The sequence below is a fragment of the Trachemys scripta genome, chromosome 5 (assembly GCF_013100865.1).
Source record: "Trachemys scripta elegans isolate TJP31775 chromosome 5, CAS_Tse_1.0, whole genome shotgun sequence".
In the NCBI taxonomy this organism is placed as follows: domain Eukaryota; kingdom Metazoa; phylum Chordata; order Testudines; family Emydidae; genus Trachemys; species Trachemys scripta.
This window is the reverse complement of record NC_048302.1, coordinates 56847809-56868373: the sequence shown is the minus strand read 5'-3', so window position 1 is coordinate 56868373 and position 20565 is coordinate 56847809. Positions and strand designations below refer to the sequence as shown.

The window sequence follows — 20565 nt, the reverse complement described above, 5'->3', positions numbered from 1 at the left end:
AATCAAAATAGGGCACTTCACAGTAAGTATCCACTCATTCTTGAACCAAAACAGGTGAGAATTAGAACAGGTTTGATTATTTTTGGTGTAAGTTTAAGTGTAGACCAGCCTATGTCAAAGTCAGGAACACTCACTCATTGTATGAGACCAGTATAAAAACTGGTCATTAGAAAGGTATTGTACAGAACATCAGAATTAGATGTGAAATATTAGAATAGACAACTGTGGGCTAATAAGAGGGGGATAGTGACTTAGTCCAGTGAATGCAACTCATTTTTTATACTTAATGCAGAATACCACCCAGCTCTTATCTAGCACTTTTCCACATGGCACTTCAAAGGAGTTAAGCATCATTATCCCCATTTTACAGATAGGAAAATGGAAGCACAGGGGTGAAGTGACCAATCAGAGGTCACCTAGCAGCCCAGAGCTGAACGAAGAATAGAATCCAGGTCTCCTGAGTCCCAATCTATTTTTCTGTCTACTAGACCACACTGCCTCCTGAGACAGCTGGCCAGATCAACTGGGATATGAGATTTAGATTTACTATAATCCCAATGGCAAAGTATTTGCAAACCTCTATGCAGGTGTTTAGTTCCCAAGAAAGAGAACTTCTTCTTGGACATTTATGCCTCAGAATCATTTACATAATTATCAGGCTATCACAAGTGGTTGTTCTTGAACTTTCATAGGTGTGACCATATCCTTACAGGGTCTCCAGAGCCACTTTCCTTCCCCTTTGAAAACACAGCATGTCCCTCTGCCAACAAGTGGGCATTCGTTTTCCCAGTAAGATCATAAGCAGCTAGGAACAAAAACCAGAAGCACATGCCTCACCACTGAGCCAGAGAGTAGGCTTTTGTCAATTCCACTTGGTTCTTAATGTAACTTTGCAGTATCCAATTGGTGGTAAACATATATGGGTTTGGTTTTAATTTAAAAAAAATATAGAGAGCTAAAGATTAAACCAGATTAACATTTTAATATTACTGTAAAAAGAAGATATATGGCTTATTTGGGGGGGCTCATATGTGGATATTTATATGGTCACACTGAAGGACAATAGTTCAAATTTAGCACCTTGCATATTAAGATTGGTAGTCTAGTCTTCCAAACAGACCTACACGATCTTCAAAAAAAATTTTTTTAATTGGAACACAAGATTTGTAAACCAAACCTAACAACGGTCTGGCCCCCTCACAACTTTCAGTCAAAGCTGCTTGCAGTAGTAATTACGTAACTTGTAGACACATTTCACTAGGGAAAAACCCAGCCTCATTGAAGGAGTTATTTTTGGTGTGCCATTGCTATCAGTCAATTCTACTGTTTAAAACAAAGTACTGGAATTCAGAGCACTGTCCGGATAATAGTATAAGACTGAAGGATTTGTAAGAGCTCTTAAGAAATCATTTCACAGCCTTTACATATACCTAATGATAGAAAAAGCTAAAATAGTATCACTACATCATCCTAAAGAACAACAAAGAGCAGAACTAATGAAGGTTTAAGGTTCACTTGTGGAGGTTGGAAGTTACTTTGCATCTTAGCTTTAAAGTATTTCTGCTTCAAATTTATTTCATATAATGGGAACTACACTGTATGGTATTTGTGAACTGACACTGCGACTAGTACAGTTTCTTGTAATAGGATAAAGTGAGAAATCTTTTGTACGCTATTCCTTTGAAAATAGCTTAAAATTTGATTAAGAGTATGTTTCCACAATAACAGTTGTGTTAACACACATTTTGGGCATCAGACACCAAAACCATCTAGTGGAAAAAGTTACCATAAAGTAAAATATTACTAAAAGGATACATTTAGGATCTAAATAAGACCTTAAACAAGAGTCCCATCTACTCTGTGTAAACTTTTAAAGACTCCATGGAAATTCAAGTCCTCGGACAGCAACATTTCCTCCTTCCTCCCATAGCCACTCCACTGTACACCAGGTGGCTGGATGCTATTTCAGACTGCTTTAAGAAAGGTGCTTTTAAGTGCAAGTTACTGCATGTGACCAATGTTACATATTCTGTATGTAGACACAATATAAGCCTCTTACTTCAGGATCTCATTAGAAAAGGTTTGGGTTTTAGATGCTCAATTCTTTGAAACTCAACCTGGTACTTTTAAACAACTTCTAAAAACGACCAGCAACTTATGTTATGAACATACAGCTAAGGGTAGCATAAAATCCCTCCTTACCCTGTAATGGGTTAATCCCTCCTTTACCTGTAAAGGATTAAGAAGCTCAGATAACCTGGTTGGCACCTGACCAAAAGGACCAATAAGGGAAGGGAAGGAAAAGGAAAGAGTGTGAGTGAATGAGTGTTCTCCTTTGTTCTCTCAGGGTCAGCGAAGAACCAGGGCAGGAAAAAATACATCTTCCTAAGCCATATCTGAACTAAGCATCTAATATTACAGAAATAGTAAGTAATAGCAAGAAAATGCGTTAGATTATCATTTGGTTTAGCTTGTGAATTTTCCCTGTGCTAAGAGAAGTTTATCCCTGTTTTTGTAACTTTAAAGTTTTGCCTAGAGGGGAAATCCTGTTTTGAATCTTTTTGTTACCCCGTAAAGTTAGTTATCTTCCATCCTGATTTTACAGATTTTATTTATTTTTTTTAAAACCTCATTTTTTTTCAGTCTTAAAGACCCAGGGGGGTTGATCTGTGTTCACTTTGTAACCAATTGGTTAGGATATTATTCTCAAGCCTCCCCAGGAAAGGGGGTGTAGGGACTTGGGGGGATATTTTGGGGGAGGTAGGGCTCCAAGTGGCCCTCCCTGAATGTTTGTTTATATCACTTGGTGGCGGCAGCAATATCAAGGGCAAGGAAGGAATTTGTGCCTTGGGGAAGTTTTTAACCTAAGCTGGTAGAAATAATCTTAGGGGGTCTTTCATGTGGGTCCCCACATCTGTACCCTAAAGTTTAAAGCGGGAGGGAACTCTGACAACCTGCTTTCTTCTAACCATGATCAGTTAAGAGGCAGACTCCATACCAGCTCACATTTTTAGCATGTGAAACAATAGCAGTAAGTGGCATACCTAATAAGGGCAATAGGTATAAGTGTCCAGTATCTTATACCACATATGGTGTAAGTGTTTAGTATCGCTGCATGAAACCAAATACTATTACTGCTGTATATTAAATTTTTTTATTTTTTGCATCCATTTTTGATTCTAGACAGACTCTTGCACAGGGGGCTCATATCCATCGGCTCGCTCTACTTTAGCGCCTGTCTCATCCCCTGAAGGTTTTCCAGTGCCACCACCTTCACCGTGCAGTTCCATCAGCTTGCCCACTAAAAAAAAGCACAATATTGCAATTGTTAAGGATTGAGTATTCTTTGTATTAAATTCCCTGTCATCTATACACTGCAAGTTAAACGTCCAAATCATTTAAATAGGCCTTTTCTATACATCAAAATTGTACCACAGCTACATCAGTAAGACTTGCCCATTTAAGAGTACCCACACAAGGAGGCTGCACTGATTGTCTAAATACAAAAAAATTAACGAAGACATGAGAGCAAATAGTGGTGTATGAGAGTTTTGTGTAATTGAATAAATTAAGTCTTTCAAATATGCCATTAATAACTCAGTCCTGCATTACATGGGAATGTCAGAAAGTGGGAAAGAGTATAATCATTCGTTGTCATATGGGACCGAAACATGTTGTCATCATTCATTCCCAAACCAAAACCAAACATTTAGTTGCTTCTTCTCAGCATTTTTATTTGGGTTCTTCAAGCAAAAACAAGAATATCCCAAAATGAAATATTTACAGGAATTCAGATTTGTTACTGAAGTCTCAGACTGTTAGGATAAGCCATTTATCAGTTTTAAGCATTCAAACATACAATGCTGCTTTCAGAAGGTTTCCTCAGTTCCACAATCACCAAATACATGCTTTGAAAAATATTGCTTTAACTTAACCTACCACTCAGTTAAATTCCACATTTAAGTAAAAATTAACTTACATTCAAACTTGGGCTTCTTAAGCATCTTCACTTTGCGGACATACACATCATGAAGAGGGTAGATGGATTGACAGGCTTTTTCTATGTCTTTGCCAATGCTGTCTGGGATCCTGAAAATAATCAAAGTTTTTCAGTATTTTTATAAAGTTCAAATTATTCAGTATTTAATATTCTCAACAGCAGTCCATCCCGCCTTCCCTCCTGTGAGTTAAGAACTGGAATCTTTATAAAACTAGACATTGCTGAAGTCTGCAGAAAGATCTGTGTGTCATGCAGTCTCTTCACAAATTCTCTTTTTAGATTTACATAATCAGAACAGTTTGGTGGATCTCAGATATGGTGCAGGTGGCAAAAGAGTATGCGTGGGGGGAACAGTATGTTAAGCTTCCCATAATTTTGTTAAATATTTGGTTCCCCAACAAAAGTAGTTGTTGAGCCCTCAACCAGGAATGAAAATGACTAAGGCTCCTGTTAAATTGTTTTACAAGATAGTAAGTTATTTAATTAGCAAATATTAATTAATTAGTACATCCAGATACTCTAGCAGTCAGATTCTTCATCTTATTGCCCACAGAGGTGCTTTAGAGCAGGGGTCTCAAACACGCGGCCCGTTGGCTACATGCGGCCCACGAGGTAATTTTCTGTGGCCTGCAAGCTCCTCTCAGCCCCACCCCAGCGTTTACCTAGAGCAGCTCCGGCCTGTGCAGGGAAGCGGCCGTAAAGGGAGTGGGGGGGGGGCACATTGGTGTGTTTGTTGATCTTGCTTCAGGCACCGCCCCCAGCAGCTCCCATTGGCCGCGGTTCCCCATTCCCTGCCAATGGGAGATGCTGGGGGCGGTGCCTGAGGCAACAGCAATACACACATCCCGGAACAGCCCAGGGGCAGGGCAGGCTCCCTGAACCCCTCCTGCAGCCGAACCCCATGCCCCGAGCCCCTTGCCTCACCCTACACCCCAACCCCCTGCCACGCCCCTCCTGCACCCCAACCCCCTTCCCTGAGCCCCTGCCGCACCCCTCACCCCTCCTGCACCCCACACCCCAACGCACTGCCCTGAGCCCCGTCCTGCACCCCACACCCCTCCTGGGGGCAGGGAGAGGGCAGAGTTGGGGTGGGAAGAGACAGGGCAGGGCCTCGTGGAAGGATTGGAGTGGGGGCGGGGCCAAGGGCGGCGGGAGGTGTCAGTAATGTGGCCCTCGGGCCAATGTACTAGTCCTCATGTGACCCTCGTGGTCACTTGAGTTTGAGACCCCTGCTTGAGAGTTGAGAGAGAGAAGAAAAAAAGCTAACCACAGAAATTTAAACTAGGGTAATACATGAATTGCTATTAAACCTATCTGACTCTGTAAACCAACACTTAAACTTAATTAAACCAGAGTAGAATGGCAACTGTTTCCTAAGTTAAAGCTTGATTAATAACAACCAAGACGTACAGCTTATTGACAACTTCTTTCAGGTCATTAGTCTGCACCTCCCTTGTCATGATTTCCATCATCTTCTTGCGAATTTGGCGGACCTGCTGGTGCTGGGCATATGAGGTCTTGCGAATCTGGTTATTGCGCTTCTTGGTAAAACCCACGCAAAAGAGGCGCAGTAGATAGCCATCGGTAGTTTTGACATCAACATGGGCTTCAATCATTGTCTAGAAAAGAAGTTATAGAATACATTTGTCCCTTCTAACATCACAGAAAGACACCACAATGCAAGTCACAGCTTCTAAGCATTTCCAGTCAGACCTTCCTTAAACAATACTCTAGTGTTGCTGTCACTTGACTCCAACATCAAGGTCCGAATAATTAGCCCCTAAATTATTATAAATTCTACCTAATATTGAAGTGTCAATAGCAGTTTAATTCCTAAACAGGATTTGGGAGGGCACTAACTGATGACACCAGCAGCATTTCTTATATCTGGCACCCTAATAATGAGCAGATTGAGTGAAGGAGAGAACTCAGTAACACTAGTACTAGCAGGAAGCACAAAGGTGTTGATTCTTATAATGCACCTCCTCCATCCCAGGTTGGGATTTTATATGCCATCCTTGCTATTAATGGTAAGTCTCTCCTTGCCAAGGGGTTTCCAAGTAACTTTCCGTTCCAACCCCCCTTCTCTTGTGTTGGCACTTCTACTGAACATCCCAACTCCCTGCCTCATAAGCAGGGGCAACTTGGAGCCAGTAAAATCCTAGCTTGCTTGTAGTCAACATCCATTAGTTAGTTTTACAAGCACACTAACATCCGCCAATTAGAATAAACACATTTGGTGGTTTCTTAAATTTGGGATAAGGATGATGTCTACATCATATATATTGAAAGTCTGTATTTAAGTGTAACCTGAAAATAGTAACTATGATACGTGCAGCAAGGTGTTCTGTTCTCTTAAGGTGCCCTCCCAAACTCTGCCCTTCTCACTATAATAGAGGTCTCAGGGATTTGCTTCAAATAACCGTGTTGTAGCTGCCTCAGTGGAGCCAATGACTAACTACAACAAATATAAATAAGGCCTCAAACAAGTTTTGCTTTTTTTTTAGGCTAAGCTTGAAGTCCATGTGCTAGAAGTATGGTGTACAATTTCTGCAACTGTGTGGTTTGCAGGCAACAGCAACTGGTGCAGATGCTGGTCTTTAAAAATATGACCTGTAAGCTTTATCTTATTGGTTTTTAAAAAGAAAAAATAAGCAAACACCAACCAATGAACAAATACAATATTGGTTGGCCTGAACAAGGAAAAGATCAGCCAGCAAACAGCATCAAAGATCAAGTTATTTCATCTCAATTTTTAGAGGCAGTTTACTATCAAGGTAGAATTTTTGCAGCTTCACAGATACATATCATTACCACTTACCTGCCATTTTTTGACCATGGAGCACATCTTGTCACGGGTGAGGTCCATTCCATGGAAATTGGTCAGACAGTTTTTGCCCTGAACATCCTCTGTAATCAGCTTGAATTTACGGAAGGCAACTTCATCATTCTGCAGATCAGCAAGACTCACTTCAAACACACGGCCCTTAAGTCCATCAGAAGCAATTTCTATATGCATATGAAATGATATTTTTTTGTTAGAAATTAGGACTAGCTCAAGATTCTGAACCCTCATTTGATATTTATTTATAATATTAGAGCCCATATTAGACTAGACTTGAACACAAATTCATGTAAGTTTAGATCTAGAAAAATTTAGTCGGTTACTTTATTACAAAAAAACTTCTCTGCAACAGTTGAAGTTAAAGTTGGTCAATGAACTAGTAAAGCATCAATACAAAGCAGTGAAAGACACCATGCTGTGCCCCATATTTAAAATTCGAAAAATAAATTCTATGTTCAGGCCTGAATATTCAATCTAGATTCAGCCAAACATTTTAAACAGGCATTCAGGTTATTGGTGCGCTCAGTGCTGCAATACCTTTAGAAATCGGGGTCCAAGGTTTCGGGACAGTATGCATATAAAAACGTAAGAACTAGGTGAACTTTTTTTTTTTTAAACACATTAAAAAAAACATATGCACTTGCAAAATAAGAGCTAAAGATATAAATGAGTAAGAACTGAAATTAGGAGCAGAGTACATGACAAGTCTAATTTCGACACTTAACAGCTATACCTCTGCCAATGCATGACTGTCCTTGCAGTAGGTTCTCTATGTCCACAGTTATCATGGGACATTATTCCATGATCTACTAGATTTCGCTTTTATGAATTGTAATAAGACCAAAGTTTCCCTTTCCTTAATTTTACTCCATCGCTCCTAATTATACCTATGCACCATGCTAAATAATTCATGTCCTCCTTTGAAATTTAAACCCTGAAACAAATGTAAAGATAACTCCCTCCTAATCATGTTGGCCAAGCTGCACACCCACCTATGTTTACATAATTGTTGTGCTTATCCAGATTCCATTGTTCACCTCTGAATAGTAGGGGTTCTCGAACTGGGGGGGTCAGGACTCCTCAGGGGGTCACGAGGTTATTGGGGGGGAGGGGTCATGAGCAGTCAGCCTCCAACCCCACTTTGCCTCCAGCATTTATAATGGTATTAAATATATTAAAAAGTGTTTTTAATTTGGGGGGGGGGGAATCACACTCAGAGGCATGCTATTTGAAAGAGGTCACCAATACAAAAGTCTGAGAACCACTGCCTTACCTGAATATAGTATTCCAAGTGTGGTCTCACCTGATCATGTGAAAGATAACCACCTCCCTCTACTTCAGTGATTCTCAAACTTCTGTAATGGTGGATCCCTTTCACATAGCAAGCCTCTGTGTGCGACCCCCCTTTTAAATTAAAAACACTTCTTTACATATTTAACACCATTATAAATGCTGGAAGGAAAGTGAGGTTTGGGGTGGAGGCTGACAGCTCGCAACCCCCCATGTAATAATCTTGTGACCCCCTGAGGGGTCCCAACCCAGTTTGAGAACCCCAGTTCTACTCAGGGATGCCTCTAAACAACCAGTGCCCCCCCAAAATAGTGGTTTTGCTACCCTATTACAATGAAACCCCACATATAGAGATCTGTCCACTATGTCCTTCCCAAGATCTTTCTGCATCACTGCTTTACAGATCTTCCTCTCCTATAAAATATATTGATCATTTTTTGACATTTCCCCCAGATGCTTTTAAATATCTTTAAGTAATTGCCACCACAGAACTCTAATCTTTATTGGGTCTTCCTTTGCATTTCAGTCCCACAGATTATCCAATAACTTTCAATAGAGATCAGTTACTTCATCTTGCATAAACAAGAACCAAACCATACTCTGTATATGAAACTTGATTCTTTGTCTACTGAGGACAAAAGCCTTAGAGCTACCCAACAAACAGTGAGGTCAAACCACATTTTTTTAAGTTGTTATCCTATAATATTGCAAATCACGTTAGTTTAAGCAGGAACTGCTTACAATGGATACTACATTACACGGTCATAAAAGACAGGACAAATCAGCAGATATCAATTGTTACCTCAACACATTAGATACTCACTGGTTCCTTGGGTCCTGGTGACGAGTGTCTTCCCGATGTTTCGGATATTAAACATTGCAGGTGCCTTGACATCGTACCAATCCTTCTTTGAGAAGGGATCGACCCTTAGTTTAAAAAAAAAAATATTTCCACTCATTTTTCAGATTAAAACTAGCCTAAAATTTGGTCTACTTCCTCCATATTTTATCATGTGCAACAGAACTGTTGTAGAGTTACAACATACTTCAAATACCATAGGCTGCTGCAATTTATGCATTTCCAAATTAATTAACTTGTTTTCTTATTATCAGCATAAGTTTGCAAATACCAATAAGTGATACAGACACTGGACCAACAGATAAGTAACTGACCCCTCCCAATGTACTGCTCAGCGTTAGCCCTCTAGGCCCTGCACGTTCACGGACAGTCAGAGACCAGGACCCAGCGCACAGTATCTAGCAGTGCGGCTCTGTCCCGGCTGCACTGGGATGGCGCCGGAGCTGGGGGTAAATCGGCAGCCGAGCTGAAGGGGCAACTAGACAGCTCCGCACAGCACGTGGGGCAGAAGCAGTCCGGCTCCCTAACTCCCGTCTTCCCCCGAGATCCGCAGCCTGGTGCTGGGGGACTCCGTGCGGCCAGGCCCTGGCTCCCCACCTCGGGCAGGGGGATTCACAGCAGAGCCAACCCCGCCCCTCCCGCAGCGCCCCGTCCCGTGCAGCGGGGGCCCGCGCGCTCTACAGCCCCCGCTCCAACCCCGGGTCTAGCCGCCGCCATATCAACACCGCCACCACCGCTCCTTGCGCCGGCCGCCCCAATCCGCCCGGCATCCGGCGCATCCTGCGGGGCCGCAGCCCAGCAGCCCTCCTGGCGGGGCCCCCGGCACCCCTCGCCCCTGCCCGGCCTCGCTTACACTTTTTTCTTTGCGCCTTTCTTGCCGCCCTTGGTGAGGCGCTTGTTCTTGCCAACCGCCATGGTGCCGCCCTGGAGCCAAAGAGGCCGAAGCCCGCCAGCAACGCGAGATTATACGAGAGAATGAGTCTCACGCGAGAACTCCGCCTACCGAACTCTCACGAGAAACCAGAGCGGAAGGGAAGGGGCAACGGAGGCGAGATCAGATTCCTCAAGTTCCTGGACTGAACCAAATAGCGCGGCGGTGGGGGAGTCCAACATAAGGAGCAGAATGGGCTCACCCTAGTGATTCCTTGCGAGTGAGCGCCGGGGCCATCCCCTGGACCCCGCCCCATCGCCCCTGGCGTTGTGGCTGACGCGGGCTGCAGCCCAGCGCGCTGGGGATGCGGCCTGCGTGGACTGCACTGCCAGCCCCGCCTGTGCGTCCCCCCGCACACGTAAAATATAGATCCAGAGAGCGAGGTTCAAGGTGCCTCGATTTTTGCGCTGCGGCTGCCCCGCATCCCCGGCGTGAGCGCTGCTATTTGTTAGGGGGATTCTCCCCCCTGCTGGAGCGCTCAGCCCCACGTTGGCCTGGCCCTCGCCCAGGAATTAATTCGGATCCCCACACCCTCCTCCAGCATTTCTCAGTCCACAGCTGCCTCCCACTTACTTCTGTGCCCCCGCGTCCCTGTTAAACAGCAAAGATCACAAAAATCATGGGAGGGGGAGGGAAAGGGAGGCGACAGAGGCACACAAGGTACGTATGGCTGGCAAAGGTGGGAGGGAGGTTGGATAGAAGCCAGCTATGGTGAATCTGTAATGACTGAATGACAAGACATTCCTGTTTAACACGTTATCGGGGCCAGATTAAGACTCCCTGGGCCCCTAGGCACATCCCCATATTGGACCCTGGGCAGGGGCCACCCACACAATAGCCATTCCTGGCAGGGGTCTTTCATGCAGCTGGGGTCTGCCCCAGATAAGTGGACTCAGATGCCACTAACCTAAATAAAAGATTTGGGGGTCAGGAATGGCAGCATTGGGGCTCCCCACTGCTGCCATTCCTCTGAGGTGGCAGATGAAAACAGCTCCTTGGCCCCCAAATTCTTTATTTAGATTGGTAGGGGTGGGAGCCATGGTGGCCTCCTTGCACATCAGGTTTCAAATAGTTAAGAACCCATGGAAATGCAAAGGGCAGTTCACACCTCCCAAGGCTATTTTATCAGGCTTTCTACAACTGCTGCTATACAGTACACTCAGTTCATACTTCCAAGCTTTTCTTCACAACCATGACAGCTAGAAACATTTTAAAATGAAAGACTGGATCACATGACCCCTGAAGCCTTGGTGCACATATCTATACCTTAGCCTAGGCTGGGTAACACTTCAACATACTTTTTCATAGTATAAAAATTATTGTTGGTGTAATGTAGGACAAAGAAAACCCAATATTGACTTGATACTGATCTTTGGCCACCAAATAAAGGCCAGACTTTTAAATGGCCAGTTGTCATGGTATGTAGTATATAGCATGGTTTCAGAAAAGATAATCTCCATCTATGCTAGCCTAATGAGACCCAAATCAAGCTCCCGGATATGAGCACCACACTACCCCAGTCCACACAGACACAGAAAGCCTTGTTAAATACAGTTGTTGCAAGCAAGTACAGTTTCAACTGCCATGAGAAAGATGTTCAAGCTGTATTTCTCAGTAATTTACTTTCTCATTTACTAATTGTATTAGGACAACAGCATGTTTTTATTGCTTCACCACTTATTTCCACCCCCACCAGGAATCACACACACACACACCTTAAAAAAAAAAAAAAAAAGCCAGGGGATTTCACCCCCCCCCCCACCCAGAAGGCAAGAGAATGTAGTCAGACAAGAGAGAGAGGCAGGGAGCTCTCATCTTCATTTCCCTTAGGGATCAGTCTAGAATAAGGGAAATCTTCATTCTTCTCCCCTGAAGGACAGGGCACCAGTGTCCAACAAGGGAATCTGCACTCTTCCTCCATGTGAGGGGGGTGGAGGGGAAGAGGAAGGTAGCTGGGAAGCCATACAGCAGAGATCTTTTTTTTTGTTCCCAGCAGAAAAGCTAGCTAGAGCTCCAGCTCAGTGGTTCTTTCTTTTCTGTTCATGTGTTACTGATTAAAGTTACCTGAGGCTGCACTAGGGAAGCATCAGATTCCCACTCACACAAATAAAGAACAATGCACAACTCCTAGCCAAAATAAATTTCAGTCTTGGCCACCGTCCTGAGACTGTTGGCAGCTTTCTGCATCAAGTTCCAAAGATTATATTCACCTATCAAAAACTTCCTGCTCTCTCCTGCCTGCCCAGAATCTGTAAGAGGCCAGCATCCAAGTCTTGACAAGACTCCTCCATATATCTTAAGGCTGTCTGCCTTGCAACTCCTTCTCCAAATGGGATTGGAATCAATTTTTAAAGAAGGGGGATCTGCAGAGAAACAAGTGACTCACAGGAATGAAGAGGCAGTGGGAGCCCTGAGCAGGCCATCTGGAAAAGGAAGTCCCAGTCAGCCTCACACTATTGTTAATGTAGGTTTGTCTACACTACACTGGTTCAGCTGAACCAGTAGGACTTAGTGAAGAGGTTACCTACGCCAAGAGGAGAGTTTCTCCCATTGGTGTAGGTTCTCCATCTCCCTGAAAGACAGAAGCTACACCCAGCGACAGCACTATCTACACCTGGGGTTAGGTTGGTATAAATATTCCGCTCAGGGGTGTGGATTTTCCACCCGGAGTGATGTAGATACCAACATAAGTCTGTAGTATAAACCATGACAGGAGTCAGAATTTCAAAGGAGTACTGGTTTAACCCTGAGGCAGGAAGGAAGAATTGGATGGACAACCACAATGTATACCCAGTCTTTGACAGCTAAGAGCCTGCTACCCCCTCCCCCCAAACTTTTTTTGGGAAAGTCCATTTATTTTAATTTAATTACTTTAATATTGGCAAGTAGCTCATCAAAGGGAGCTTTATGGGAATCTAGATGAAACATATCCCATTTGCAGGTGTCAACCAGAAACTGCAGGCAGATAGACAAGTGGGATTTTCTTGGAGCAGAAATTAATACTTATATGCCACTAATTAATAAACTTCTTTAAACTCTAAGTTCTCAACCATTAATGGAAACCAACCAATATAGAATTAAATGATATTTAATAATAGCCACTCTATACAAGAGGTTTACCTCATAACTATTCTCAATGTTCCTATCCAGGACTGAATACATTGCCTCCTTGCCAGTATAGTCAACTCATAGGAAATCTATTATTGATGGAGCTTCTATAATTCAAAAACTCTCCCTTCTTTTCTTTATTATACTTTCATGTGATCCATGAAAATTCATGCCCTCAGGTGTTAGCTATCCAGTTGCAGTAAGTCCTGTGTTCTGCTTTAACTTATGCAGCCTACTTAGCACCACAGGGAAGAGTAAGCAAAGTCAGCAATATATAACTTAATATTAAAGGGCCCATGTATGCAAATGGTGATTTGTTGGAATGATTTCATCTGCCCTGCTGTGTTTTGCCCTCCCCCTCATGCTAGAGATCTAGAGTGTCTGTGTATTCTTGAATGTTTAGGCATGTCCTGGTTTTGAACACACATCTTGGTGTCAGTTTTACAAAAAAAAAAAAAAAAGTTTGTTCCCAGGTTTTGCCAACCCACCACCAGACTCTGCCTGAGCAGGGACCCATGCACCAGCAGAGCCACTGAAATTAACAAGTTGGCAGAGCCCATATTTGAATCCAGGACTATTTTTAGTGGACTGTTTACATATTGCCATACTGCCTTTCCTTTTCCAAGATCTTCTAGTGAGCCCTTTCACTCCCGTCAAGCCAACTTCCCAACACCTAGGTCCTGATTCTTGGCTCTGCTATGGCTATGCTGCTAATCGCTCCAGGGAACAAAGCACCTGTAAAGCCAGTGAATCAGGCCCTAAGAAGATTATCCTTGTATAATGAGTGTCCCCAGGTGACAGATCCAGCAAAGCAGTTCAGTGACACTCCCCTCTCAGCATCAAGTGCAAGGAAAATTCCTTGGGAAAGAGAATGTGGCCAGGATAACCCTACATCCTAGCAATGCCCTGATTCTGGAATGGCTTCTTGGGGCCACAGGTTGGCAGGTTTAAATACAATTATTTTAAAACAGTTATACTTTGCTTGCGTTGGCCAGACAAAATATATTTAAACAGTTAGCAGGAGTTACTTACAGTGATTCTATTACTATAGTTCAAGTGTTACTGGAGTTGAGGCCTAGTGTTTTGGAAACATAAGCAATTGGTATCCACAGTTCCTCCGGCTGCAATTGAGTTAGTATGTGACAATGCACCTAGCCAATGAGCTACCATATTAGTCTTTCAAGCAAAATGGTACTATAAAAGTACTACAGGTGAACTCTGCTTCTTTGATTCTCCCCAATCGAAACCTATGGAGAACCTTTCTAAATTAAAGGGCCTGATTCTCTACTGCTTTGCACCTTGGTTAGCTTTTTATTCGCACTTTGCACAAGCGTAAATAGCTGCACAAGATGCAAGCAGCATGCCATCAGACCCTAAGAGTTCTTATTGGTAAGCAGAGCTCACAGGGTCTTGTTTGGTTGTTGTGGGTTTTTTTGTTAGTATCCCCCTCCCCCAAAAATAATTGTCCATTTCTAGGAAATACCTGATATCAGCTGTATTGCTGTCTGCTTTAGGCATCACACAGTTCTCACATAGTTTCAGGTGCTTGCATAGGCGGTGCGAGTCCTCCATTTGGTGAGACTCACCCGTGAGTGATGGAAGCAACCTAGAAGTATGGGGGGGCACCCTCCAGCATCTGAGCCATGGCCCTGCCTCCAAGGCCCTACCCCTGCTCTGCCTCTTCTCTCACCCAAGGCCCTTCCCTTGCTCCACCTCTTCCCACCCCTTCCCGAGCCCCCCCGCCACCTGCTGCTCGCTCCTATCCACCCCCTTCATGGAACGGGGAGGGGGGGGGAGGAGAGGCACGGCTTCATCACTTATTCCTGTCTTAGGCTAGCGATTGGGGGCCAGGGAGAAGAGCGAACAGCAGGTGGGGGGAGGGAAGACTTGGGGAAGGGGGCAGAGACGAGTGAGTGGTGGGGGGAAGCCCTTGGGGGAAAAGACAGGGTAGGATGGGGCGCAGGCAGGGCCACGGGCCCGGAGCTGGTGCCCCCCCATTCCCCTGACTTCTATGGAGCTTGGCTTCCGGCACTACAAAGGCAGTGGCAGGCTAGCGTGCCTCTGGAGGGGTGACCTGCACCACAGCCACGTCATTTCCCCCCTGCATGGCCAGACTTTTGGGGGGAGGTTTAGCCTCCCCTGGCCTCTTATATGTGCTGCTCATGGAGCCTTGTTCAGTTTCCTGTGAGCTGATTCTGCATTCCACAGACATAACAAATGTGTGGAGGAGGGTAAGAGGTAAGAATAAGTTGAAGAAAACTGCATCCTCTTTGCTCATCCAGATAGTTTGGTATTTCAAAACCGTAAAAAGCCCTTCTAACCATGACTAAGGCCTGGTCTACACTACACAGTTGGGTCGACGTAAGGCAGTTTATGTCGACCTAATTATGTCAGTGGACACACTCAGCCTTGCTCCCGCCAATGTAACTGCCCTACTACACCACCATCATAGCTCCACCTCCACAAGAGGCATAGGGCTATATAGCTAGAGCGACTCAGCATCTGTGTAGACACCGTGTTACTTACATCAGCCAAGCTGGAGCCATGAAAGTGATAAGAAAGCTTGGCAGCTAGAACCTGGCTGTCCCTGGCTCTCCACTCCCAGCCAGGCTGTGGCCTGCAGGATCCACTCAGGGAGCTGAGAAGCCTGGACGGCTGCGCCCCCACTCCCAGCTGGGAGCTGAGAGCCCGGAGAACAGGTAGGCTCCCGACGGGAATTGCACTGAGTGGAGAGCCCTGGCTCTCAGCCCCCCACGCAGTCCCTCTTCAGTCAGTGGAAGCAACTGCAGTGGCTGTAAGTCAAACTAACATAGGTCAACTTAAGGCTGTAGTGTAGACTTGCCCTAAGTAGCAAATAGAACAATCAGAGACACTTCTAAGCATTACTGCTTATTGTTAAACCAGTATTAAAGTAAGGTTTATGATCTCTGTGTATAGGGTGCTCTATTGCAAGTGTCATAAATAAAGTTACTTTCATTAGGAAACTAGCTGCAATCAGCTGGCTGGGTGGAAAAAGTGCCCATGGTAACAACAAAGATCCAGAGCGTCTCCTCCCCTAAGGGAAAGGAGGAATGCTGGGGGACACTCTTAATGAGTTGCCCTCCATGATGGTGAAGTTTGCCATCCCCACTGTGGAACGAGTTCAGGTATCTCCTCCAGAAAACATTCCACCAAGGTCTGTGCAGGCCTTTGGAGAGCTGCAGGAAGTAAGCTCTCTGCCTCCACACTGGTTCTGGGGCATCTCCCCCTCCAGTTTTCTGGCACTACTCTTCCATTGCTCTACAGATCTTCCCCAGGCACTTTGACCCTGATAGTTGGTATCCTTGGGATTCTGTGCTAACCGTTTCTAGTAATTTTCCTGGGGCAGGTGAGAGAATAACACACATACCCCAGACTTACCTACTCCCAACCCAGAGCCACTCAGTCCCTGACCAGAGAATCTTCTGTAGGTTACCAGGAAGGTGGCCCCTCCCTGCATAGCACAGGTGGGTAAGCACAGGGAAGGCCCTTTCCACACAGCGCTCAAGGACACAATATTGCCCTTATGTACAGCATTTAATCAGCAGGTGTTTTCTTTTCAAATACACTTCCACAGTTGGTCATTCTTGTCTTTTTGGACTTCCAGCCTGAATAAAATGGTTGGAATTCTTTTTTAAACATAGTTCTTTCAAATTTAACCTTCCTCCCCTGATAATTTGCCAACATCTCTCTACAGTACAGTACTCTTTTTCTCCATACCCTGATCTCTTCTTGGGCCTAGTATTATTCGTTCTCGAAATCTCATTCTTGCATAGAAATCCTCCTCTCCCATAGTTTGTGTTGACTCCCTAACCTCTGAAGTTCATTCCTGCTACAGCAGTTAAATGTTGCTTTTTTAAAATAAAGTAACATTGTTCAGAAACCTTGTCTAATAAGTTTTAGTCCATGGTGAAATTTTAATTATAGACACTATATGAATCTGTGAAAATAAGGTTCTTAATGGAAGTGCTTGCAGAACCTGAGCTAGAGTGGTGGGAGTGGTGTATAAATATACAAGAACCTTTTCTAAGGTTTTCTGGTTAGTACACTAACCAGTAGAAACCCTGGTTTGTTTAACATATACTTTTCAGCCCCCTGGATGCAAACCTAACTGCAATGATGGGCCTTCCTTTCTGTCTGTTTGTATTTTGCTTATTCACTGAAAAATAGTAAGATATTTCTTACTAATGTGAACAGGTCAGGATCCCTATCCCTCTCTCAACACAACACATGTAAATATGCATAAACACATACGACTTTCTCTGGTTTCCCTTTATTCTGACCTTAAGAACAGTTGAATATAAATCTTATCTGGTTGTTTCTAAAGCCTCCTGTCTGATAATTCAGCCCCAGTACCTCAGACAAAGGTGCGAATGAGACTCACCTGTCTGACTGACTGCCAGGCCGAGTCAACAGAAATAATAATATATGGAGATATACCTATCTCATAGAACTGGAAGGGACCCTGAAAGGTCATCAAGTCCAGCCCCCTGCCTTCACTAGCAGGACCAAATACTGATTTTGCCCTAGATCCCTAAGTGGCCCCCTCAAGGATTGAGCTCACAAGCCTGGGTTTAGTAGGCCAATGCTCAAACCACTGAGCTATCTAACTCGCTCCAGTGCAGAAGACCTCTGTAGAGGGTTCCAGAACTCAACATTCTGTGTACTTTAAAGAATGGGTACATGGCACATTCACTTGTGTTAGTATTATATGTGGCAGGTATTAATATTGATACGATTTAGGAGTCAGATATATTGGTACTGTGCATCTGTAATCTAGATACGTATTTCTCAACCTTTTTGATACCAGGGACCAGCTTGCTGCCTTCCAAAACTGGGCTAGGGATATCTCAGGGACTGGAGCTGGTTCACGAACTGGTCGTTGAGAAACACTGATCTAGATGGAAAGCAACATCTCAGATATAACTACAACCATCAAAAAATAAATGTTCAGGAAAGCCCCACAAGTAATTTGAGATAATTATAAAGGATCCTTCTGTCACTGCCATAGACTATTTAAGGTTCTCTCATCATAGTCTTCATTCCAAACCCTCATTTATTTAGTTGACTATGAGAATTTACTGTAGTGTGAATTTTTATATAGAAAACCTTCTTTTCTTTCCTCTGGTGAAGTTCTCTCTTAGCTCCGTGGGCTGCTCTGGGAATCTCTCTCAAGTACATCTCCTTGTTTGGGGGTATAGTTTATTACTTCCTGCATGAGTCACCATTAAAAAAAATGCCTTTGAATTCTGCAGTGATAGAATACTAAGAGAATGTAAACACCAAGTATTGGTTCAAGTGCACTGCTATGTCAGGACTCCTTTTATCCAACATTCCCTGTACTGTTCATACCGATTCCAAATGCAGTGTTTCTTAACTAGTCGTATATGATGATTTTTAATCCATCAGGATTAGGGATGCACAATATCAATAAACATGACTTCTAAATCCCATCAATGAAATACATCCTCTCTACAGTGCTAACCTACATGAATATTTCACATCCCAAGAGCTGTATACATGTTCTATGTGGTTTCATTTTAAGTATTTTGCTTATATGATTCAACTACTTAAACAGGAATCTTCCAATGGAGCAAATGTGTTTGTGATACAGAACACATGTTTTCACATATCTTTTTTTATAGGGTTTCCAAAGATACTTGGGCATGAGTCTGCAGCGATCAGTTGCAGGTCACTTGCCAGTAATATCTGTGTATATCTCACTTAGTCATTTCCCTGCTATTGCAGAGGCCTCAGGCACAGGTGCACTTCAGTCCCTTCTATTCTTTGCCTATGGCATAGAATAGTCTAGTCTCCTGTGTGTTGTAATACTTTGGTTTAATTTCAGTTGTTGGGTTTAGTGTGTGGGTGGTGTTAGTAGCCCATGATATACTGGAGGCCAGACTAGATGATATAACAGCCCCTTCTGGCCTTAAACTCCACAACTTTATTGAGCGTCAGGTGTAAGAAATTGATCTTGCAACTGCCTTTAAATGAGCTTACTCTCTACATCCAGTTGGAGTCCCACTTACAGCAGTAGGGTAGGGTTGCCAACTTTCTATTGGCACAAAAGCTAACTTTTAGCCCTTCCCTGAGCCCCCTGCTCACTACATTCCCCCTCCCTCGGTGGCTCGCTTTCCCCCACCCTCACTCACTGTCACTGGGCTGGGGTGGAGGTGCAGCAGAGGGTGAAGGCTCTAAATGGGGGTGCAGGCTCTGGGGTGGGGCCAGAAATGAGGGGTTCAGGATGTGGGAGGGGGCTCCGGCCTGGGGCAGGGAGTTTGGATGAAGGCTCTGGGCTGGGTGTGCTGGCTCTGGGGTGGGGCCAGGGATGAGGGGTTTGTGGTACAGGCGGGGCTCCAGGCTTGGGCTGAGGGATTTGGAGTGCAGGAGGGGGCAGTGGGTTGAGGCAAGGGGTTGGGGTGCAGGAGGGGGTGAGGGCTCTTGGATGGGGCTGGGGATGAGTGGTTTGGGGTGCAGAAGGGGGCTCCAGGCTGGGGAATGAGGCTGAAGGTTGAGGTACAGGGGGAGTGAGGGCTCTGGGCTGGGGGTGCAGGCAGGGACTCCAGGTTTGGGGGCTGGGGTGTAGGAGGGGGTATGGGCTTTGGGCTGCAGGTGCAGGCTCTGGGGTGGGCCCAAGGATGAGGGGTTTGGGGTACAGGAGGGGGCTCCACATTTGCAAGGGGGCTCTGGGCTGGGGCTCAGGGCACAGACTTACATTGGGTGGCTCCCAGTCAGCAGCGCAGCAGAGCTAAGGCAGGCTGCCTGCCTGACCTGGGGCACTGTGCTGCACCCCGGAAGTGGCCGGCAGGTTCAGCTCCTAGGCAGCGGTGAGGGATGGGGACGTGGAAGATTGCTCAGCAGGGCTCGCTGCTCTCACCCATAGACACTGCCCCCCACCCAGCTCCCATTAGCCGGGAACTGGCCAATGGGAGTGCAGAGTCAGTGCTCAGGGCAGGGGCAGCGTGTGGAGCCTTATGGCCCCGCCACCTAGGAGCTGGACTTGCTGGCTGCTTCCGGGGCACAGCACGGTGCCCCGGAACAAATAGGGTCTAGCCTGCCTTGGCTCTACAGCACTGCCAACTGGACTTCTAACAGTCCGGTCGGCGGTGCTGACTGGAGTCACTAGGGTCCCTTTTCGACCGGATATTCTGATAAAAACTGGACACCTGGTCACAGTAGGGCTCTGAAGTGGTGTAGGTGTCCACCTCACTGAAGCAGTTGTATGATCAACAATAGGGTTACCATACGTCCGGATTTTCCCGGACATGTCCGGCTTTTTGGGCTCCAAATCCCCGTCCGGGGGGAAATCCCAAAAAGCCAGACATGTCCGGGAAAATCGGGACCGGAGGAGCTGGGCCGGGGGCCGGTGGTGCCGAGCGCCGGCGGTGCCGAGGGCCAGGGGCGCCGAGCGCCGGGGGCCAGCAGTGCCGAGCGGGGTCTGGGGGTCAGCGGGGCCGGGGGCCGGCGGTGCCGAGCGCCGGCGGGGCCAGTGAGGTCTGGGGCCGGCGGGG

At 45.3% G+C, this 20565-nt stretch overlaps 1 protein-coding gene and 1 non-coding gene across 2 annotated transcripts; both read right to left on the bottom strand.

The window, feature by feature from the left end:
- Positions 1–3138: 3138 nt before the first annotated feature.
- On the bottom strand, positions 3139–10004 carry RPS3A (ribosomal protein S3A). Its single transcript, XM_034772385.1, has 6 exons — positions 9848–10004; positions 8959–9062; positions 6822–7009; positions 5411–5619; positions 3980–4089; positions 3139–3301 (listed from the first exon to the last, which is right to left on the bottom strand). The coding sequence occupies exons 1-6, from the start codon at positions 9907–9909 to the stop codon at positions 3180–3182; spliced, it is 795 nt and encodes a 264-aa protein (XP_034628276.1). The 5' UTR covers positions 9910–10004; the 3' UTR covers positions 3139–3179.
- On the bottom strand, positions 3618–3689 carry LOC117878631. The gene has a single exon (XR_004646034.1). It is a non-coding gene; the product is annotated as a small nucleolar RNA SNORD73 (small nucleolar RNA).
- Positions 10005–20565: the final 10561 nt, after the last annotated feature.